This window comes from Pseudopodoces humilis, chromosome 6 (genome assembly GCF_049639895.1).
Source record: "Pseudopodoces humilis isolate 2021_Gansu_Grassland_sample_001 chromosome 6, ASM4963989v1, whole genome shotgun sequence".
NCBI lineage: Eukaryota > Metazoa > Chordata > Aves > Passeriformes > Paridae > Pseudopodoces > Pseudopodoces humilis.
This window is the reverse complement of record NC_142205.1, coordinates 56,879,398-56,903,288: the sequence shown is the minus strand read 5'-3', so window position 1 is coordinate 56,903,288 and position 23,891 is coordinate 56,879,398. Positions and strand designations below refer to the sequence as shown.

Genomic DNA, 23,891 nt, shown 5'->3' with positions numbered 1-23,891 from the left:
TCTTGCTGTCACTCAAGGTGAGGAAAGAAAATGCAATCCATTCTGCCAACAGCTGCTGCTACATTAGAATGGAAAGCTGCAGTGTCAACTGCTCTGAGATGACCCCACAACCAGAATCAAACCCTACACCACCCACAAACCTCACTCTCCTGCCCTCCCAAACCTAATCATTTTACATGGACATCCAGTTTTTATTAACAGATCTATGGCACGTACAAATAAAAGATTTGGAAATTTATTTTTTCCAACAGAGTATGAAGTAACCTCTTAGTGAGTGATGAACTTTGTCACGATCGCTGCATATACAGAATCCAACAGAATCCTTTTGCAGAGTACTGGATTCTATTCATGTCTGCTGCAGTAAAACAACTGAATTCACACACAGAAAAAGTGTATTTAATGTTCATGTTTACATAAAGCACTTATCAAGAACAGAGTAGAAAACAATGCTTAGAGACCATCTTTGAATGCCTTCAGCAGCAGGTCTGCTGCCAGCCCAGGAGACAAGACTCCTTTAAGAACCTTTTCTTCCAGAAGTGGGATCTTATCCTTGACTGCCAAGTGACTCCGGAAATGCTCCAGCATGTTTTCCTGGATGAGATTCCACATCCACACTTTCTGCTGTTTCCGTCGTTTGGCAACCAGCTCGCCACTTGTGAGCATGAGCTCACGGAACTCGGTCATTTTATCCCACATATCCGAGATCCCCTCCCCAGTTTTGGCAGAGATGCGCATTACCTGTTGGATTCAGAGGAACTGTTAAAGCCCTGTAAGCTGCTGGCCTTGAGGCTTCAATTACTGGACCAGGTAGATTGCATGGAAATTAAGAAATGTGTGAGGGAAGCTTCCTTCAATACTCACTTCATGAGGCTCTAAGCATTTCTGTGCCTTCCCCCCCAAGCCCATTCCCCCCGCCCCCGCAAATTTGGGATTCTACTAACTAGAAGTAGACCCTGAGATCCATACTATTTGGGATATTTGTCCAGTTGCTTGTTATGAGAATCATTTTTAGTAAGTCCTTCAGCTAAAAGGTACATTATTGCTCTTTTACTTAAATTTCGAGTTAAGTGCATATTCTGGTAGCTATTCTTTTGCACTTAAAATATGCCAGAAGTGAAGTATTTTGACCAATTTTTTTGCCTTTGTTTCCCAGACCAGGAATTAATTTTGCCAATAATATTTCAGACATGCAGCACAGTCTTTCAAATTGAACAGCCTGTTTCTTTTAAAAAAAGCTCCTCTCCTTTTCCACACTTACAAAACAAAGGCTAATCCTCAGGTAGCCCAGCTGATTTAAACTCAGCTTAATGGGCCAATTTCAATACCAGGGTAGAACAAACCTCCTTTACAGATAGTTTATTTATAAAGGAAGTGAGAATGTGTGTGTGCTTGTTTTATAAACACATATTAAAAAATAGTACTGAATCTTCTTAAAAATTCACCAAAACTTTCCAGTAGATAAAATACAGCATTAAAGCTGAAGATCCACAGGATGAGAATTCAAATTATCTAGCAATTTTCATCATGTGAGAAACTAAAAAAAAAAAATTAAAGCAATAAAGGAAACACGTGAACTGGTGAAAGACCAATGATAATCACAGGCTTCACAGTTATAGTGGAGGGAGAAGCAGATTAAAAGGACATTTTTAGACATGCACAATTTACAGAAAGCAAGTAAAGTTTGCAGCACCCCTGATGTCAGTAATAGCTCTGCTAGGGCAGAGATTGTAGCTCAGGGCAGAAGGACTGGCTTTGCAGTGTTTGATGTGGCACCTTGAGATCAGAGGTGAAGCACAGACAGTAGCAAACACCTCTCCAGCACATTGAGACTAAACAACCAACTGCTATTTTTAAAAAGAGCCTAGGGAGACTAGGACAGCTAGATGAGAAGATACCAATCTTAATGCATCAGCAAATTTTCTGGGGGGGAAAAATACAAAAACAAAAACCCAAAACAAATCACCAAACCCAAACAAAACCAAACCAGACCCAAGGAGCCCCACAAAAGACAGGGAAGTCCACAAACCTTTGGCCTCCAAACCTTTGAACGCTTGCGAAGCAGCTTCATAGCACTGACATACTCGGCCTGGATTCTCCGGGCAGGCACAACTAAGTCCCCATCAGCCTTATTGATAGCAACCAGATCTGCCATCTCAATGATGCCCCGTTTGATGCCCTAAATGCAACAGGGACAGAATCAGGAGTACCCAGAGGGGCTGTGACACACTGATTCATCACAAAAAGAAGGTCAAGATGGTTTGGTAGTTTCTAGTTTCCTCCCCAAAAATATATATAAATAGTAAACACGTCAAAGTTAAGCCACAGAGGATCAAAAGTTTCCATCCTAAAAAGGGATCTTAACTGTGCTTGTAAGTAATGTGGATGACACTGAAAATACCTAATAACAGTATAATGGACAAAACACTATTGATATGGACTTTCTGCACAGATACTACATGCAGAATTTAAGTTTCTCTTCCTAGTCCCGGGTAGTAACCAATAAGAGAAACTGAAAAATACCTGTAATTCATCTCCACCTGCAGGTGGTAGCAGTAATATAAACATATCAACCATATCAGCCACAGCAAATTCTGACTGGCCCACACCTAAAGAATTAAATTCAGAATTGACCATTTACTACAAACTTTCAGTCACATAATTATGACAGATCCCAGCATTGCCCCACAAACAAATCCCACTAACAGAACAAAGACAATAGGAAACACAACAGTTTAGTAAAAGATATAGAGGACTAGAAAATATGACAGAATGAGCATTCGTGTTTAACCAGTGACCATGAAGGAAAACATGGGCAAAATCAAGGCAAGAAGTATGCCATTATTAGCACATCTTATTTTCATACCACAACAGGACAGTCAAAGCAATCCCTACACACATACCTACTGTTTCCACGAGAACAACGTCATAGCCTCCTCCTTCACAGAGCAGAATGGCTTCATTTGTGGTCCTTGTGACACCTCCCAGTGTCCCACTGGTTGGAGATGGCCTGATGTATGCATTCATGTCTCTTGACAACTCAGTCATCCGTGTTTTATCACCCAGCAGGGAACCTTAATGTTAAATTATTTCAAAAGTTCCACACAGCCAAACTCGCCCTTCTCCCCTCACCCCACCAATAAATGAGTGAGTAAAGACACATCTTTTGTACAAAGTCAGTCAAATAAGAATATCCTAGTCATAGTTGCTCAAGACTTAGCTGAAAGCTACTGCCTGGTTCTTCTACTTCTCAGAAGCTGGAAAGGCCTGACTGTTACCAAATACAAAGAATTTGTGCTAGGTCAGAATGAGTTCTACAATTTCTGAATGGCTTTTTGAAGAAGCCTATACACATCAGGCCATGCAGATGATTCTACCTTGTACCTGTCCAAGGGGACAAATCTCTGCATTATGATTCTGACGTGCCTTGATGCTGAATGTTTCATTTTAAGAGAGCTGACACTCTGCCTTCCCTTCTACTCAAACAAATTGTAATTCAGATTCCGTGAGATCTACACACTCGATGCACACTCCAAAAGATGAGAGATGTTCAATTCTTCCAAATGGTGCAGTCTTGCTGTCACATTTTGCTATTCTACTGATGCATCCTGAAGGCATGCATTCAAGAACACAGTCTGTCTTAGCTCCATGTCATTGCAATGCTCTAGTTATTTCTTTATAAATAGTTACACACCTCTAACAGCACAGAAGCTGGAAGAATTAATGATGCTGCCTGGCAGCTGCCCTTTACAAAAAGATGAAAATCAAGATTGTATTATTTGTATCAGAGATACCACAAATCAGACATGGTCAGCTTATAATTTCCCTACAATTTTTTATTGGAGAGTAACAGATCACAGCCTGTCATCAGTAATCCTGCACAACTTCCAAAAAATTCAAATTTAGGAAAAAAAACTGTAAGGCAACATTTGAGCACTGGAAAAGAGGAAATCTGAAAGAATTACAACACTGATTCCTATTTCCCAATTCTGTATCACATAGGAAAAAAATATGAAAACTTGATTTATTTTATATTTTACTGTTATAGGCACCAAATTTTCTTCCACTTGGCCTGAAGACATACTTCTGCAGTTAACAAGGTATTAGAAACTTGACTCAAACTTTAATTCACACTCACCACCACTTGTACTAGAGGAAGGGTCTACAGCCAACACAGACACTTTGTGTTTTCTTTCCGTAAGCATTTTCCCAAAGCATTCTATGAAGGTCGATTTTCCAGCACCAGGAGGCCCAGACAACCCTAAATAATCACATTAGGAAGAAAAAACATTTTGTTAGTCAAATAAATAATACATCTCATGTATCAACATCTAAGTTGATAACAATTCATACTTTAACACAACATCACAACAGAAGCAAATAAAAGCTATGCCAAAACAAAACAGGAGTTTGGCAACACAGCAGCACTTCACCACCCCTCATCCTACTGACACCAACATAATATTGAGTTTATCCTCTCAAAAAAAATCACTTATACTGTATGACTTACCCTTCAGAACTTTCAAAATGTTATATATTAGAACTGCATTTTTCAGATTTACTGTAAAAGAAACACTACAAAAGGAAAAGCAAGCCCTTACCTTGAAGAGCTGTTCTTTCAAAAAAATGAGGCCATTTATTTGCATGTCAAAGCTCACAAACTAAGATTAGCACCAAACTTTTCTCACTCCTATGCCCCAGTTCTTGTTCTTACTACCGTTGTACAGACAGGAGAGATGACAGCCGGGCATAACACATGTTAGCAGTCCATCTCTTTGTAAGGGAAAAACATTTTACAGCTTCCAAGAGATGCAGGTTCAAGTCTCCTTCAGCTGAAAAGTAGGCTGCTTAACAGAGGGCCATAAAACAGGAAGGTGCATGTTTTCCCCTCTGTAGACTAAAAAAAGGGATTCAGAAAGTGTTCAAAAAAAAAAAACTCTGGGAAAAGACTAGGTGTGCTTGACTACATCTTTCCCTAAGTGTAGATAACACCTGCATCAATCTGCAAATTAACTAATGTTTCACCTTATAATGGTTACAAAACCCACCCTGAATAATACACTCCCGAAAAGCAATGATAATTTTTAAAGCATTTTCATCTCAAGCCATGATAATTTTTAAAGCATTTTCATCTCAAGCCATAATTCCACTGGAAAACAGAAGTAATCTAGATTGGTTATAAAACACAAAAAGATAAAAATCCAAGAATACAGACCACAAATAACAGTGATAATAAACAGTGAGGACAGTAATTACATGTAAGCAATACTAGACAAAGCATAAAAGGACTAACCCACTCTAAAGGCAAGTGGCTTTCCTTGATTTAACTTTTCTTGTTCCCTGTGGTAGGATAATACCTTCTGAAGGAGCACCTGGGCTACTTTCTTTTTCCTACTCTGAGTTGATTCTACAAGTGTAATGGCTTCAGCTAAACAGGCTCTATGACCCTGGATCAGCCCATGGTAAAGCCTGTCTACAAGTCTCTGCTCCTGATCAGAAAGTCCCTCTACTTGCTGCTCAGGGGCTGCTTGCTGGCACAGCTCTCTCCTCAAAGCATTTGATGAACAAATCCATTTTGTCTGACAGTGATGTGCTGGCCCAAGAGATTCAATGCCCAGGAAATCTGCTCGGGAAGTGAAGCAAAAGCTCATGAAGTAAGTTCTTCTGGAGAAATAACAACGAGGGAATCTCAGCAGCAAAGAGGGGATCTTCATCTTGTTTGGAATTAAAAAGTACCAGAGTTGTCAGTTCTTTTCTGTTTGCACACACCCTAAAGAGAAGGAAAAAAATCTTTACTTTCTTCAAAGTACTTGTGAGGACTTCAAATTTATGTACACCTGTGATTGTCAGCTTTTATTTGATCTGTACCTGCTGCCTTGAATAAAAATATGACTGTCCACTTTTCCCATTAAAGACACAATAAAAAACAAGCTATAGAATCAAAAGCACAGCATCTCTTTATTATCATACTTCATAAATGAAAATATAAGCAAGTACTTTCAAATAGCCTCTAAGAGCACACGCAGTACTAGTCCAGGAACAATCAATCCTTACGCTTACGGAAATGGCGGTATATTCTAGTTTGACGGGATATTTTTAGGGCTGTTTTTAACAATTATTCGGAACTAGAGCATATTTGCAGTTGTGAGAGAGATGAAAAGAAAAAACGGGGGCTGGGCAGGGAGTTCAGACACAAGAACACTGAGAAATAAACAGGAGGAGCTGAAGCCTCCCTGAGGCCCCCGAGCGGCCCCAGCCCCGCTCCCGCTCCGCCGCCTCAGCCCGGGGCGGCCGCTGAGGGGATGAGGGCACGGGAAAAGCCGCCGCTCCCAGCCATTCCCGGCCGCTGCCCGCCATTCCCGGCACCTACCGGAGCCGCCCCGCTCCGCCCCGGGAAGTGACGCCCTCGGGCTGAGCCGGAACCCGCTGTCCCGCCGGGAAAAGGGCGAGCAGGGCCGGGAAAGGGGGGGTGCTTCAGGGCGGGGAGCGGGCCCGGCAGCCCCCGGGCCCCAGAGCGAGAGGTCAAGGCCGCAAGGTTCGGGTCTGGCCATTCCACGAGTACGCAAACTTCCATGGCCATGGAGTCACTGTCTCCCTTGATATCCTCCCAGTGGAGGATATTTCAAACAATTTCTCTCCTAGTTTAGAAATACCCACTCTTGAATCCGTGCGTGGCGATTTATTAGGCCTCCCGCTTCGTTTCGCAGACCATGAAGGGGAGAAGAAATGCTCAGATCACCGCATGTACTTATTAAATCACGTTGACTTTCAGTCTTACTAAACCTCCTCTTTAAAGTTTCCTGTTGTGGAATGTTGATTTATTGTGAGGCGGGGTTTGTTTTGCTTCCTTATTTTTTATTTAACTATTACTCTTTCTCCAGTCATCACACCACCCTGTTTCTGCCCATCTTCTTGTTAAAGCACACAGATCTATTTCCAATAAACGTAAATGCATATAATCCACTGGCTGAGCTGTTCCCAGTGCCTTGCACTGTCCTGCAAAGACTTTTTCAGTGTCATCACCATGGGCAGTGAAAATGAGAGACTATTAAATAGTAAAAGTTTTGTTCCGAACTGCCAAATGCACGATTTAATTTCACTGCTGTTACTCTGGTCCAGAAGATGATGATACACAGAGAACTGAACACTTCAGGGCTAAGAAAATACGCGATTTTGTGTCCCTATCAGCATGGGATGAAACCACGGCAGAAAGAGACAAGAAGTTCCATTTCAAAATAGCCTTGTGAGGTCTTTCTGTTTAACCAAATCTTTATTCACCAGCGTTAGCATGGATCACTATAATCTCTTCATTAACAAGCTTTCTAAGGCTCTCTGTTTCAAGTGCTGGGCTTACATCTAGGTAATACATCCCCACTATTATTTTAATAAAAACAGAAACAAAAGCAACAAAAAAAATTCTACTATTACTTAATTGATCCTTCAATTTATGCCCCTTTGTGTTCTCCAAAATTGAATACTTTTGTCAGTGACCTCGATGAACAGGCATGAAAAATTGCACATTTCATCAGTGCTGAAGAGGAGAGGGGATTGTTCAGTTCTCTATGATAACCTTGTGGACTGTAATAATAAGAGTGAGATTAGTGTGCACTCAGCAGTTGAGAACAAAACTGCTGCTCTTTTATACAGTCCATCAGCTGTACTGCCAATCTGAAATGGCCACAAACAGGCATGAATCTGCTTTAGAGTGTCTTCCTGCAAGAACTGTTTGCAAGACTTTGCACACTGATGAGTTCTGGAAATCTAAATTGCTCAAGTCATCCTCTTTTTTTGTTCCTCTTTCCCCCCCCAGATCTGTTATTTGAGAAGTTTGCTTTCCATCAGTCAGAGACTACAGTCTCCAAATGCCAGATATGAGAGGAAGACTTTTTATTTCCTTGCCAATTATATACACCTTTTCTTTCAATATTCTTTCATATACTGAAGATTACATAGGTCTCCTAGAACTATGTGCTCTTCTACCACTCTGATTTTCTTTTACTCTAACCTCATCCAAAACAGGCAAAATACTCCCTGAGAGGCTGCATCATATCTAGAGTTTTCTTAATCTACATCCTGCCGTACTATACAGTGTTCTTCTGTTTCTCCTATGGTCTTTTAATATATGCAACTAAAGAGGGGGATGTTTTGGTCGTTATTACACCCAGTAAATTTTGGTCAGACTCACTGTATGTATTTGTGCTTTCTCATCTCCAGCATACAGATTTCTCTTTGCTTCTGTATTCTTTATCCATTCATCATTAATTTACTTAACATTGTTGCTGAGCTAATCAGGAGGGTAATTCAGTAGTGTTCCACATCAGCCTCTGTTTCTCCTTTATCTTAAGAATTATCTTGGAGTGGAGGGAGTGTGTTTGTGGATTTGGGGGAGGTTAATTTCAAATTTAACTCATATTCTGTGTTCTCTTTGCTTCTTTTCCCCAGGGGCGTCAGAAGAACAAAAATGTGCGCCCCGTAGTTACTCCATCACAGTCTGCAAACTTGTCAAAGATTTAAGAAAATTATCTGTTTTAACCTCCTTGCTGCGAATTTATCCCAGTGTTAAATAAAAGGATACTGCTGGTAACTCATGAAATAGCAGTCTTCCTTCTGAGCCAATACTAAATCAACCATCCTGTAAAGTGTTATAAATATTGTGCCACAACCTAGAGGTGCAGGGAGGCACAGACATTCAGGGAAAATGTGCAACCAAACCCGGATCATTACAAAAGAATAGAAAAAGACCCTTCTGCAACTTCTCACAGCAGGAATGCTATTAACATTAAAATCTCCAAAATTCAACTATGCAAATTTACGTTCCTTCTAACTGGTTTGCCCTTGCAGTTTTAGTTGGATTAGTTAATTCTTTCTTTCTTTCTCTGGCCACACTGATTTCCTTGCTCTCTTCAGCCCCTCTTTAAAAACCCCCAAAGTAATGTTTGTGCACGTAAATAATACAATGATATTTAATATAGAAATGCACCAATAAAACATTTTCTTTACAGAAAAGGCCAATACAAAATCACAGTCCCTGCCATGGTACAAAGAGTGGTGACCAAATGACCATTTGCCCTTTATTTCAGAAGGCACCCCTCAATTCATTTCAGTTTTCACAGAAACAGAGTAGTTTGATCCAACCTTCTCTTTACAGCAAAACACAAAGTAAGGTAACTGCTGATTACAGCCTTCCTTTCAAGAAGAAAGGCTAAGCCTTTCAAGTCCTTAGCACTCTTAGACAAAATATACCTCCTGCCTTATCTTAAAAGCTAAGTGGACACCTGAAACAAAATCACTAGAAAGCATATTCACAGCTGAAAGTTTGCCTGTTGAAATGCAACTTGAGCCCAGGCCTCAGATCTGCAAACACAACTCAGGCAAGGAAATGCCAGAAAAAAAAGTTAATCTCCCCAAAAGCTCTGCAACTGCTACATCAAGAGGCGATGGCTGATTGGAGCATCCCAAGGTTTTCCTACAAAGGCCAGGACAGGATAGCAGGACAGTTGCCTGGTTAGCAGTGGACAAAACAGCCTTTCCACAGCTTCCCAGGGTCAGCCACCTACACAGAGGGGACAACTCCCCAGCTGAGCAGATTCTCTGTACCTGTGCTGCTGAGGAGCCACAAGGTTGTCAGGGCTGCTGGAGCTTAAAAGCCTGGAAAAAACAGATTTGTTCTTGGAGCTTTGGCTGAGACCTGTAAGAGAGCATCTGAAGAAAGCAGAAGGAAAAATTATCTTAAATAACTATGGTTTATATTTGTGTAACATTTTTACAAACAAGGGAGCTGAAGTTTCTTCTACAAAACCTTACAGCAGTGACTTCAACGTTTACTTGTTGCTATGAACTGGGCAGCGATTGCACAGTAGTGAGATATCAGCCATTACAGGAAAGTTTTTACTGCTCATGCACCAGATTTTTAATTGTTAATGATGAGCTGCCTGATGTGAAATTATTTTTAAAGGGGACAGCCAAAACCATCTTTTTTATAAAAGCGACTATCTTTTCTGTAAAAAAAGGAAAGACATTTACTATATAGGCAAAACCCCCAAGCATTCATAACACTAGTACTTGTTGTAAAAGCCAGTTAAATAATGTTCTCCGAGACTGATTCATTGTTAAAATTATAAACCTGAAAGAGCAAGTCACTTGCCAGTAAAATATTATTTCTTTTTCTTTCAATTAAAAAAGTATTTAAGGGCTTGGCTTAAAGAGTATGTTTTTCTTCATGGCCACCAATGACTCATGATATCAAAGTATTTCTCATGTAGTTCATTACTGCTCAGCTCAAAAGGAAATCATTAATTGCCTCCTGTTTTGTTTTTTTTCCAATACAGCAATGAAACCATAGCAAGCATGCTATATTTTTATATATGCTAGCAAGCAAGCATATATTTTTTTAAACATAAAAAATATAATACAATCTGACACCTGACTTTGCTGAGACACCCTCATTCCCAGCTACTTTTTGCTTAAGGAAAGGCCTGATTGACTGCAGATTTTAAGTTCTGTAGTAAAACTCAATTCCTCAGCAGAGGACTGAGACTTAAAAGTGATTAAATATAACCCTCCTTCCCTCCAGCCCAGGGTGCTAAAGGTTTAAGTCAGTTTGAAATGAGCACAGTCTTATACACCAAAAAGTGACTACTGTGGTTCACAAGGTGAAGCATCCATTGGGGCAAGGAATCAATGATGAATGCGTAAGTCAGTTTACCATTGAAGACAATTTGAACACTGAGAGTGATAGCATAAATCTCTCATACATTCAGGTGTTTTTCCCTGCATCTCCAACAGCACTGGTGGTCAGAGATCTTTGTCCCACCCTGAGTGCCTCACTAGCACATGAAAACCACAATTGGTAGAAGTGAGATAGTGGGGAGAATTATCCATAGGAACGTAACATTACAGCAAAACAAATCTCAAAACATTTCTCTTCCAAGATGACACAGCCAAGATGAGGAGGAAGACCAAGGCCACAGTAAATCTGACAGGCAGGATTCAAGACTGAGATGTAGGAAAACCTAAGTGTTTCCAGTTGGGACCAAACCTGTGGTGTGAACAGGGAAGGCTGTTTCTGGCAGGCTGCCCAAGCCCCTTAAACACGAGGTACTGTTTATCATGCTGGAAGTCTCTGCTGTGTAGGTATTTGCTTGCTTACTCTCCAACATGCCCACAAAAGCAAGACTTTGGTCATACAACCCAAAATTGTGTGTGAGCTAAATGTCCCGTTTTTCCAGGCAGCTGTAACAGATGGGCAGGAACAGGACAAAAAGGGAAGATTCTGCTAAGATTCAATGTTGTAAGATCAACCCATCCAGAAAAACAGCACAACAGCATTCTAACAGACTGACTCAGAAAGGGCTTGTTAAAAAGCCTGTTGGATCATACTGTCATTGCTTTACACCACAAAGTAAACACCTTCATATAAGTGCACCCTACATTTACAAAGCTTAGCCTAATGATACAAAATTCTGTACCACAGAATTAAGATGAAAGAAGAATCCTTAAATAAGACAAAAAAGGAAGCAAAAAACTCCAGCGTCGAAACAACAAACCCCACTGCAATTGTAACTGATGCAGTTGCATGGGGAAAATTAGCATAGAGCATATGAAAAGAAGCAAAGTATTTGTTTTGAGGACCAGCTTATAGAGGTCCAGAAGGGAAATTTGGGATCTTTTTGTCCAGAAGTTGATATTTTCATCTAATTGCTTTCCCAATTAGGTCCATGTTTAGAAAAGAATTCTACATTCAAGCAGCAACCCCATCTCAGTATATCATTATATTGCAAGAATCAAAGATGTTCCACCTGCGTTTTCCCCCCACTGGAAGTTAGTCGTTAATTTGTTTTCTGAAAATTTATATTTATCTTTAGTGCAGAGGAGTAAAATTGGGAAGTAACTCTCGTGACTCTTGCCATGAGGCTTCCCTTACTTCTTCTGGCCAGAAGGGGAAGCTAGCGCTATGTGGTAAAGTCACACAACCTGGCTGGATTGTGAACACACGGGAATTCCGTTCACCATCACCATCGTACATCTGCCCGGTCTGGCCACGGCAGAGTTTAACTACCTGAGGAACTTAAACACACCGAACATTTATTGAAAGTGCATTCAGGAGGCTTCAGAGTGTAAAATACAAAAGCCTCTCTGCAAGCATGGGTTCCATCTCAGTCTGGAGAATTACTCACAGAAGATCGCAGCAGTAAGTGGGTGTAACCCTGTTTAGGAGTCCCTTACAGCAAGTTTCTGACTCCCCAGCAGGATTTTGCTGTTGCCTTATCTCTGGTCACTGCAGCAAGTCAGGGATCTCTGTGTAACATAAGGCTTACACAGAAATGTCATCTTATTTCCCCACCTACACCAGAAACGTAATACAAAGTATACATTTTAACCAGAATTCTGCTGCTATGTTAAGAAACCTGCTCAGAGTAACAGTGTGGGAAACAAACAGAAAATTTCATAGGAAATGCATGAATAGTTGCTTTGCTGCTTTAACATTAAAGGATTTTGTTTTATTGTTTAGAATGAAAACAAGAAATCTGCAGTACTCACAACTCAGATGGCTTGTTGTTATCAGCATCCTTCAACCTTTACAGAGCAAATTCAACTGGATTAATCTGATGTCTTGCAATTTCAGTATGGAAGGGGATAGACTGAGGGTTTGCTTTTTTTCTGATCAGCTATTCCATTTCAGTTTCTCAGAAACTGAAACCCAGCTGTTTATGTGTCTTAAGTTAATCTTGCAGACATGTTAGACGGCCCTTGTGCTGTAGAAAGAAACAGCAGCAGACAGATGCCAAAACTTCTATCTAGGCCTGTCCAGAATTTTACATCTATCTGCATGTCTCTAGTCTGGCCTAGACTCAGGCTTTCTGTCATTTCTGGAAGGAAACTCCCTGGAATACTTCACTTCTAGGAACTTCCAGGAATGCTCTGTCTTGCTCAGCCAGAGGCAGACTATTCAAATCATCAAAAAATGAACATGGGAACTCATAAATACAAGTCTGTGTTACACTCCCACCCCCCAATCCCTTGTCCCTGTTTGCCATTTATTCCAAGAGAACATATCCCTAGTGCTACTTTCTTCTCATGAAGCAAGATTGATACTAGAACAGATACTGAGTCTGTCAAGGAGAGTGCAGTCACCAATAATGGATGGCTGACAGAAGGCCTTACAGGCCCATTAGTTTTTTTAAATAGTCTAAAAGGATGGAATAAGCAAAAAATTGATAATGTTGCATTAAAAGTATTCTAGGAGGCCTCCTGTGTTGCAGTCTCTCCCCATCACCATCCTTTTCTGCTGCTGACTTCTTGTATGCACTTATTCTAAAAAAGACAGAATGAGTGGAGACTCAAAGGATTAAAACAGCAGTTACTTGCAGAATGAGATCTTTCTTGAAGGGATCTTGATTTTGTCTTTTCATATTTTATACCAAGCACTGAGCTATAAAGATCTTTTTGCTAACACCAAATCAAAAAAGTGCAAGAAAATTAGAGTTTGAATGAGAGCTCTCAGCTCTTATTCCACATTTCAGAATCATATTATCAAGCACATTTCACCTTCCCAGTGCTCCTGTTCCAGTGAAGGAAAAGTATGCAGTCATTCAAATCCATACTTTCTTTAGCTGGTGTTCTGGAAAAACAACATTCCGTATGTTAAACCCTCATAATCTACCCATCTAGTTGTAGAAAGCATAAAATTCTGATATCATCTCCTTAAGAGTGAATCCATTCTTGCAATTGGGCCTATAAGAAGAATAAAGGTGCCATCAACGATGTTTTAATGATGGTATTTGTATCATCTCCAATTACACAAGTAACATTTCTCCAAAGTCATTAGTGCCCTGCCATTATAGGTGTCACTGCTTCTTCAGTCTTGCTGCTCTGAGAGCAAACATTCTGTAGGTTCCTGTTAGGAATATTGATAAGCTGCAGGAAATACTCTTTTCCAGATGGTCTTGTATGAGGCATTCATACTCTAGCATTCCCAATGATAGTTAAATTCTCGTACAGAACACATTCCTGAGCAGAAAGTGAGGTTTGTTACTAGGATAGCTGTGCAAATCAACACATCTTTTAGCTGCAACTCATCGTTAACTACACAGGCATATAGAACAAGGAGAAGAGGGGGAAAAATAGCTTTGCCCTACTTTATATTAAATCACTGTGTCTCAGTAGGTATGAAGATATACTCAGGTGACAAAGGCATCCTCAACATCTCTGACAGAATTCAGCTCTTCAAAGTTCAGACCAAGCCCTAAACACTCACAGCACACAGCAGGAAAGCATCCATGAAAGCATCAAGACCTTTGCTATTCCCAATATGCATTTTTCTAACCTGTCATTGACAATCTCCAATGACCAACTCTCCTATCCAGATAATTTGTTAGTGTTTAATATCTTAACAGACAGAAATTCCTTCCCCCTGCCCCCAGTATTAGACTCAATTTTATTCTCTGCGGTTTAAGCCTGCTATTTCTTGTCCTATTCCCTTCAAAGCAGAGAAAAGGAACTGAACTCTTCTTCCTCAGAGTAGCTATCTACACATATTTCAAAGCCTCCAGGTCTGACCCTTTCAGTTAATTTTAAAGCACATTTTATTTACCATGAGGTTTAAGAACAAAAGTTAGTGCAGGCAGTTTCCTCACTTGATTCTGCCACCTTGCACACAAACATTCCTGCATTAGTTACTGATGACTGCAGTGTCTCAGAGGCTCAGACATCAGGGCAGCAAGTAATTCAGCAGAGGTTACTTCTGAAAACCCTTTGGTTAGCTTTTCTGGAAGAGGACTACAAATACAGACCTAATGCTAGTTATCTAACCACATACTTTCTTAATGAATACATTCTGAAAAACAAAGATCACATTTTAAAGGCTGACCTGCAAAAGAAAATTCTTTTTTGTTCATTGTGATCTAAGAAAAAGATGACAGCACGTGCATTTTTTCCATTGAAATAAGACAAAACAAAACAAAACCAAAACAAAAAAACACCCAACTTTTGCCTCCTCACTTTAAGGCAATTTTTTTAAACAGTAACTCTTGGATGATTATTGGATAAATGTTTTAACTCTTATTTAAAAATAAACACTGAATATTTAGGAAATAAGCAAACAACACTTTTAGGAGTTTTAGTGTTAAAAGGAGAAGACAGAGAAGCAGTGAAAAAAAGAAAAGGCAAGAACAAAAAAAATAGTTTAATCAAAGGGGATAATTTTTGTCAGTTAGTTTAACTAATCTTTTCAGAGCTCTAATCTAGACATTCCATTTGAACAGTTTCCAGGAGACAAAATTTAAAATTTTTAACTCAATCGTGCAGGAGTCCCGAGATTAAGCCAACTTTTTCATGGAATCATTGCTCATTCTCACAAGAGCCTTATGAAAGCATCATGACATGATGATTGCCTCAGAATTCAGGATTTTCCTGAATTCCCAGGAAAACACGATGGAAGCCCGCTGTATTTCTAGTGGAGTGACAATCACTAAAGGCAAATGCAAAAGACAATATAAAATACATAGACATAATACATAACTATCGAGCAAACCCATTTTGTATGAAAGGTAAATTTTAACCAAATAGTAGAAAGAAACATTCTAACTACAAAAGTGATGAATAAGTGAAGCAGGGTACGTAGGAAAGATGCAGAATACCTTCTAAATTTTACTTTAATCCTACACAAAGCCCTTCTGACTATCCCATACATCCCCACTGAAAGGATGCACGATGCAGCCAGCCCTTCACCTGACAGGCATTTAATGCACTTCTGCACTTGCATAACACGTACAAGGCTCAAATACACTTCCAATGCAGCATTCTTGAAAGAATTTCTTGCTAATCTTTATGCACCCAAAGTGATGTTTTAGTTTTTCAAAGTTATCTTCCCTCCCCTCATAGCCCTCCGGCTTTTAGACTGATCTTTTCGGAGGCTGAAATTCATAATTCATCTGAAGAACACAGCATCTGTTCCATTGCAAGATCTCTCCCTGTGGCTGGGTCAGCTTTAGCCAGAGGGAAACCACATGGAGCAAGTCCCTCCAGATTTTTCCCTTTCCTTCCATGAAACTACAGAAGAATAATTCATTTTGGGGAGGTGGCAGGGAAGAAAGTGAGGCAGATCTCTGTACTCCCCCTCCACAGGTAGGAAGACTTAAATTTCTCACCTGTTTTCATCCAGCATTCCAGGAAAAACAAAACACAAAAACCCAACCAAAAGTATTCCTTAAAAGTAGGAATATACAGAATCTGCTTTCTCTAAAAACCAGAATTTTAAATTATTTCCAATTCTATCATTTGTACCTTAGTAACAAACCAGCAATACCAGGTTAACCACCTCAGACTTGTAGTCTGGAAGCTACATTTCTAAAAACCCACAAAAAATAAACAGGATACTTCAAAAATGCCCAACAACAAATTTAAATACCCACACACACAACTGTTTGTTTTCCCAGGTATACACTAAGTATTTTCTCATGGTATCACATGAACTTATACTCTACTTTTTTCAGTAATCAGGCCTTTTGCTGTGCTCTCCAAACTTCTGTAAGCATGAAGGAAGAAAGGTGGAAAAGAGGGAGCAGGCTACAAGCACAGAGAGGTAGGAAGGAGCCTTCTAGTTCTGCATTTGAAAAACTAAAACCAGACTTATATAATCCACAGCCTATATATTTCAAAATATGGAAATTAAGAGCGCCTAATTATTACAGATGCCCAAAGAGGATATCATCAACCTATTGTTACACTCCATGGTGGTTTTTTTGAGGAAATAAAGCCAGCTTTCACAGACATTCTAGCCAGTACTTAAAAGTACGGTGCATTCCACCTCTGACAACTGCATATTTAATTTGCTACCTTTCTGGTTTTTACTGCTGTCATCAGAAACTTCAGATGACCAGAGAAATTTAACCCTGCTTCCAGTGGTGCAGGTCCAGCCTTGTTCCTGTGCAAACACCAAAACCTTCACATGCACAAGCTTTCACCCACAAGTGCTGTACACAGAACACTTGTGTCTCGGATGGAATTTAGAGAAAAAGAGTTCAATGTGTAAGGCAACATCTGGTACCCGCCATTCATCCCACATGTGGAAGCCACTCACAACCACGTTTTCCAAACTTGTGTGGCACTGAAAGGTTCCCAAATGAAGATGACTAACAGTTATTTGGTTTAGGCTTTCAGCTACTCTCAGTGCCTTACAGGGCTGTTTCCTGTTTTTGTGACAGGCCATATCACATTTTTTAGGCATTCCAGATACCGTTGTAGAGAGAATCTATTTTGACTGGGCTTCTTGTATACCCCACCTGTGTCAGGCCATGGTAATTCCCAACACAAGGAGACACAGTAATGTTTTACAAAACACAAGGGGCGACCAGAACACGGACAAAAACAGAGGAAAACCCACATATTCTGTATATCCTTTCATCCACCTTACTATCAAAGGAACAACAGTGCAAGAGCACCCAGACAACTCTGAAACAGTGAAAATAAACACCAAATACAAAAACACTCACAGTGTGGTCAGGCAATCCTTTCCTTTATTCAACACAATGCTCACATGCAAGACCAGCCTCCGTGCACATTCAGCTGTCTGACCATGCTTGGGATTGTTCCATGTAATGGCACTGCCACACCCCTGTCACCACCCACTGCTGCTGGCACAGAAATGGGCATTTCCTGTACTTTCTCAAGTGGTGGTAAGAAAACCTGGCTGTGAACCTTCTCTTGCCACTATATATACAAGAATCTTTTTCCATTGCTTCTGTTGATTACTCACAATATGGATTCATCTGGGGTTTGTGCGATGCCAGCAGATCCTGTGAGGGAATGAATGGCCCTTTATTCAAAGTACAAGTTGCCGAGTCAGGGTCCCCAAACTCGAGGTTCCTGCCTTGAGGTGACAGCTCAAACTGCTGTATGAGCCCTTGTCAACATTAATACATCCCAGTGCTTTCCTAAGAATCTTTCTGAAGATGGTCAATTTCTGAAGATGGTCAATTTCTAGAGAGTCTAGATAATATTTTGATTGTAAGCTGCTTTCTATCAGTGTAAGACCCAATTCAACTGAAGATCTACCACTTTATCTCTTCAAACTTGCTCCTGTGACCTGGGGAAATCAGGGACACCCGAGGCAATGACACGATTCCTGAAAGACCAAGAGCAACACAGTGGGTCAGAAAACTGAATGGCTCCAGTGCCCAGAAGGTATTCTGAATTAGAACCATATCAATAATTAGCAGTAGAGGTACAAAGAAACCCCACACTGTAATTAAAAGCTACCCCATGGAAGAAGAGTATTTACAGAACTGCTCTCCTAGCATAAGATTAAAACCCAGTTCCTGGATTTCTGAGTCTCCAGAGCATGCAGATCAAGGTAGCTTCTTTCTGTGCTGCTTGAGAAATAGCATGGCCCAAATCCAGCAGACATAGGGATCAAGCTGTGTTTGAGAGGTTTGAAAAGCATTTGTAGTCAAACCATCGGCCAAATCACATTCAAAATGAAGCCATGCTTGGATCCAGTTTCTAAATAATGCTGTTGCCAACACTATGGCCCATGGTGATTTTGACTTGAGGAGACTGGTCCACAAACCTGGAGAAATATCTGATGGGACAGCAGCCATCTTTCAGTCTCCACATGTATATCTGAAAACACTCAGGATCACCAATCCCTAAACTATCAAGTGAAGGGCTCAGAGATGAGACAGACCTTACTCACCTGCCAAGAACCAAGCGCTCCAAAAAAATAGTAAAGTGTTAATGCAGCACTACACACATCAAGTCTCATTCTCCTGCTTGTTCTAAGCTCAGCTCAGTAATCTAAAGGAACAGCAGACCAAGAAGTTCAAAGTTATATTAGGAGAAAGAGGAAGGGAAAGTTACGCATGCCATTTTTCTTTACAGAAAATAATGTTTTTACACGTTAAAGGGAAACCGGAGAAAGCTGCAACAGGAAAATCAGGTGTTTTACAAAGGCAAACCGTGCTCTTCCCAACACATCTAAGCAAGTGACCACTCCACATAAACCAAACTCTTTGAGCAAAGAAAGCCTGTAATATAGTTCTAGCTCATTTTCTATTTACTACAGTAGACAACTGTTAAGTAGCAGGTTTTTATCACTGTTATGAGGTATCTTAACTCCTGTCTACAATCTGGAGCAAGTGACAGTGCTTACCTCTTCAAAATTAAACTACAGCAGCCTCCAGATTTAGAGTCTCAGATGAACTGCCAGGATCATGAAGAGAACATACAGATTTTTCATTTCATGCTTTAATGGCAGGATGAAAAGGGGAAATCACAAACCAATTCTTAAGAAAAAATGATCAATCTGCACACATTAGAATAAAAAAAACATTCCTTAGAGATGACTGAACCAAATTCCACACTTTTGGATTTTTTGTAAAATTTGACATTATTCTTGATTACTTTGGTTGCACAAGGTCAATTAACAACATACACTGAGGCATTCATCAGACTTGCATAAAAACTGTACCCATCTTGTCCATTCCCTGCAATAGACCTGCTCAGCTCTGTAAGCACATCAAGCCCAGTGGATGCTTACATTATAAATCTTACTGGAGTCACTTTTGTGTTTGCAACAGGCTTTGATCAGGAGGCTGCCTTTCCATCACACTTGCCTCATTAAACACAGTTCACCACACACCCCAGGGGACACAGCCCTCGCAGCTGAAGGGAACATCAGCTCCTACAGGTGGGGTGAATGAAGCAGGAGCCACCTGTCAGCCACCTCAATTAAACTGAACAGAAGTGGGGAATCAGAACCCTCTGCCTTAGCAGCTCCCAGCACGTGAAGACACACAGACACATGACCCACAGTGGCACAGGGACAGCACCTCCTGAGCATAGCAAAAACCAATTTGCAGAGTTCGAAAAAACAAGGAAAGTCATCCAGGTTACAGAAGTCAGTGAGGGGACCTCAGGGAACAGAGAAGAGAGAACATCCCCTGAAGGACAAAAGGGCAAGAGTATCTCTCCACTGAGTTAAGTCAAGGACAGAGAGGGCCAGAGGAAAATAAGAGCTATTTTCCTTTCCCTCCTGCACAGAATCACAAATGTATTTAAGAAAATGAACTGTGAGATGATGCGTGTAAAAAATATACTGCTCCACCACGGCTGGCGATGGTAGAGTTATGTTGTATATTTAGGCAAGCATCCAGAAAAAGGTGACTGCCAGTTCATGGCCATGAATCACAAATCTCAAGAGCACACTAAGAGGCTACAGTGTGCTTCACAGAACAAACCAGCAGCAATTATGAAAGAGAGCACCAAAACACAGTTAACTTCCAAGATGTCCATCAAAGGTTTAGAGTAGGACAAGACAAAGGAAAATCAAGGAGACAGGTCCATATCAATTTCAGATACCTCTACACTGATTTGTTGGCTTCAAACAACGATACTCACACCTGTACTGTTTAGAGGCTAAAAAAAGACAACTATAGTTGTCTTAAGACAATAAAGGACAATAGCTATAGTAGCCAGGGGAGTGATTTAGCAGCAAATGGCTTTAACAGAATAGACAGCAATACCAGGCTAGCAAGCATAGAAAGATCAGGCCCATGATCACACTATATGATAAAAAATGAATTATTTTTATCCATACCTTCCTAAACTCATTCAGGTAAGCATGACTATCTTTCTTAGCTTTCAATGAATCTTTTAAACACTTACCAGATCCTCTTAAATGTTAAAAATTCATCTCCACTCAGAGAGAATTATTTGCTTTCCAGCACTTAAAAGCCAAAGCAGAGACTTCAAAACACATTCAGCTCCATGGCATTATTTGTGTCCACATACACTGCTTTTCCTCAATACAGATATCACTGTCTTTTCAGTTTCTCCTAACAGGGGCTTGTCTTGGCTTTTAAGTAGTGTCTTCTGTGTTTAACTCCTTTGTTCAGGGGACTAAATGGAGGACACTGTAAGGGGAAAAAAAAACAAATAAGCAGCAGGAACTTACCTGGTTACAGAGCTGACACTGTAGGCTCTGTCCATGTTTTCAGTTCTCAACATTCTCTGTTTTGTGAGAGGTCAGGAAGAAACTATTTTCCTTTCTTTCTTCACTTTGCTTTTACAGCTTTTTGACTCCAGCTATCCAAAGCAGGGCAAGTCAGTAGGACAACTTCTTCAAAATGCTCCAAAAATTTTCACAGCAGCCTGAGGCCAGCAGTTGCTTCCTCCCAGGTAACTTCTGTCCTACCTCCTCTGTTTCTGGCTGTTAGTCTGCTGTGGTTTAACCCCAGCTGATAACTAATCACCATGCAGAGGCTGCTCCTTCACTCACCCCAGGTGGGATGGAGGAGAAAATTGAAAGGGTGAAAGTAAGAACACTTGTGGGTTGAGATAAAAACAATTTAATAAGTAAAGCAAAAGTTGCACACACAAACAAAGCAAAGCAAGGAGTTCATTCACCACTTCCCATGGGCAGGCAGGTGTTCAGCCTTCTCCAGGAAATCTGGGCACCATCACACATAACTGTAACTCGGGAAGACAAACTCCATCACTCCAAACACCTCTCCTTCCTTCTTCCCATTTTACATGCTGAGCATGACTCTGTATGTTACAGGATATATGTTGGGTCAGCTGGGGATGGCTGTCCCAGCTGTGTGTCCCCTCCCAACTCCTTGTGCACCCCCAGGCTCTTCATTGGTGGGATGGGGCAGGAGGCAGAAAAAGCCATGGATCTGTGTAAGCCCTGCTCAGCAGTAAGGAAAACATCCCTGTGTTACCAACACTGTCCCCAAGACACATCCAAACCAGCCCCACACCAGTACTGTGAAAAAAATTAACCCAAACAAAACCACCTGAAAGTCTGAGGTGCTACTCCAATCCACTCATTCAATGAAGTACAGCTGAGATACTCTGTGCCCTCATATGAAGGTACACCTTCTCCTTGCACCTAATGTCTCCACACCACAAGCAAAAAGCTGGATAACAGATAATGAAAATATTAGGTACTCAGCACTTCAACAGTATTTTAGGAAAACTGACAACAGAAGCAACTCAGAAAAACTGGGATCCTGCACGTCCCACCTAATAATTACAGCTGAAAGTTTTTGAGACACTGCAGAGCTACTATTTTCTAATTTTAATCCCTATTTAGGAAAAACAGAGAGGCATTGCAGCCCAAAAAATAAAAGACAGCAACATTCAAAGCAGTCACAACATAAAACTGTCTTTTCTTACTCCAACGCTTTTTCAAAGTTTATCAAAACTTGCACAGGATCATCCAAATATGAAAACATCCAAGTAGAAACACTCCTTAAGACTTGCATGATGGATGGTTACAGCACTAATTAAAAAAGAAGTCTACTTCACAGCTGCATTCCATAAAAAGGAATGAAACTGTTGGGAACAGCTGGGAGTTTATGTAGCAGGGGCTGAAGATATCAAAACCAAAGACAGTGCTTGAGGAGCAAACAGCATTCTTTGTCCTTTTGGTCATCTCTAAATTTTATTTATTTTAAAGACTTACATTTGTGCTATGGCTGGTTCTTTATGAAAAAGATATGTTAAACTGAATCTGAAAAGAAACCAAAAAACCTGTTACTGCAAAATAAAAGTAGCAGGTTCTTCTCAATAGAGAACTTGTACATTATGGGTTTTTTTCTGTCCCCTCAGAAAGGGGACAATTTTTAATTTAAAAATTGTATACTGAGCCAGGGAGTGGAATTAACTTTAACAAAAAGGAAAAAAAAAAAAGGAAAAAAATAAGAGACTGAGGTGGGATTGACTCATACTCCAAAAAGGGCTATTACTCATTACAGAGACAGACAGATGCATTCTGTGTCTGGCTGAACACACACAGAGTTCTGCTGCTCAGCCTCCCCTCACTCCTGAGTTTACCAGGGCTACTAACCTGTACTAATCATTATGTCTAAGCTCAGCACATCTTCATTTCTAGTTGTTCCTCCTCCAAGACCACACCTTTATCTGGTTTGTTAAGAGTCTGCTAAGAAGTGGACAAGACAAGGTTTTAATCAAATGTAAGCAGTAACAACAGGTTTTATTCAAAATTTCCAGTAAAGAGGACCCACTAGTTTTGGAATAAAAGTACTTAAAAGTACTACAGCTTACATGAATATAAAAGAGCAAAGAGAAGAAAATAAACCAAGAAATAAACAAAACAAACAAACAAAAAATTAAAAATATATATATTTTTTAAAAGTTTGAAATAGACCCCCACAGGGATACTGAAGTCCTCCAAACAATTAACAGTTACTAGGTTTGGCAAAACAAGATTATCTCACAAAATTAAAAGCCTATTTTTGTTACATAAACTGTATAAAACTGCTCAATAGCTAAAGAGCACTCTGTACAAATTTGTCTTGAAATACATAGAGCTGCAGCCTTCAAACTGCAGTAATTAATCATTTTGTCCTCTTCATGGATAAAAGAAGCTGCACAATTGCTTTGAGGGTAAAAGAAGAGGCAAAAATAGTCAGAAACTTACAAGATGAAGCCAGTATGAAAACAAAATGCTCAACGAAATTCAGACCTCAGTTTAAACTAAGACGCTATGTTTACAATATATTCTACATTTCAGCTGTCGTTTCCCCCTCCCACTCCCACCTCCCCCCATTCAAATATTCCTAATTCCTTTATGGTCTAAATCTAATTAATTTCTAAACTTTCAAATACACCATACATACATTTAGCAAAAGAACATACCTAACATTCTTACAGCAGTATGGTCAGGACACAATTTCAGAGATAGCACACAGTTATGGAGATTAAACCTTATGATTTCTTTTAAGGAGAACAGCAACCATCAATGTAATGTTTTTAAGAAGTACTGAAGAGAGGCTGCAAGAAGCAGACTTGGCCAACATCCGCTCTTAGCTCTAGAGGACATGGGGGAAACCAGTGAGTGCTGAATGTAAGGAAGAAGAACCTTAAGA

The 23,891-nt window shown here is 40.2% G+C and overlaps 1 protein-coding gene across 7 annotated transcripts; it reads right to left on the bottom strand.

Moving 5' to 3' along the window:
- Positions 1 to 374: 374 nt before the first annotated feature.
- On the bottom strand, positions 375 to 23,891 carry MMAA (metabolism of cobalamin associated A). 7 transcript variants are annotated; one of them, XM_088056256.1, is made up of 10 exons: positions 22,850 to 23,891; positions 22,466 to 22,513; positions 21,795 to 21,917; positions 20,951 to 21,264; positions 5,291 to 5,767; positions 4,136 to 4,258; positions 2,901 to 3,071; positions 2,521 to 2,606; positions 2,027 to 2,176; positions 375 to 738 (listed from the first exon to the last, which is right to left on the bottom strand). In XM_088056256.1, the coding sequence occupies exons 5-10, from the start codon at positions 5,709 to 5,711 to the stop codon at positions 451 to 453; spliced, it is 1,239 nt and encodes a 412-aa protein (XP_087912382.1). In that variant the 5' UTR covers positions 5,712 to 5,767; positions 20,951 to 21,264; positions 21,795 to 21,917; positions 22,466 to 22,513; positions 22,850 to 23,891; the 3' UTR covers positions 375 to 450. The 7 variants fall into 7 exon arrangements, with proteins under 7 accessions (XP_087912382.1, XP_087912383.1, XP_087912384.1 ...); XM_088056257.1 differs by lacking the exon at positions 20,951 to 21,264 and adding an exon at positions 20,662 to 20,909; XM_088056258.1 differs by lacking the exons at positions 22,466 to 22,513; positions 22,850 to 23,891 and adding an exon at positions 22,177 to 22,289.

What these genes read in the sequence shown, in the direction of transcription:
- MMAA (XM_088056256.1), bottom strand. Translation starts at nt 5,711, where the DNA reads ATGAAGATCCCCTCTTTGCTGCTGAGATTCCCTCGTTGTTATTTCTCC. An exon ending in TTCCTCTAGTACAAGTGGTG is followed by an intron (nt 3,072 to 4,135) that starts GTGAGTGTGAAT and finishes TTTAACATTAAG; the next exon opens with GTTCCCTGCTGGGTGATAAA. An exon ending in TGTTCTCGTGGAAACAGTAG is followed by an intron (nt 2,607 to 2,900) that starts GTATGTGTGTAG and finishes TTAATTCTTTAG; the next exon opens with GTGTGGGCCAGTCAGAATTT.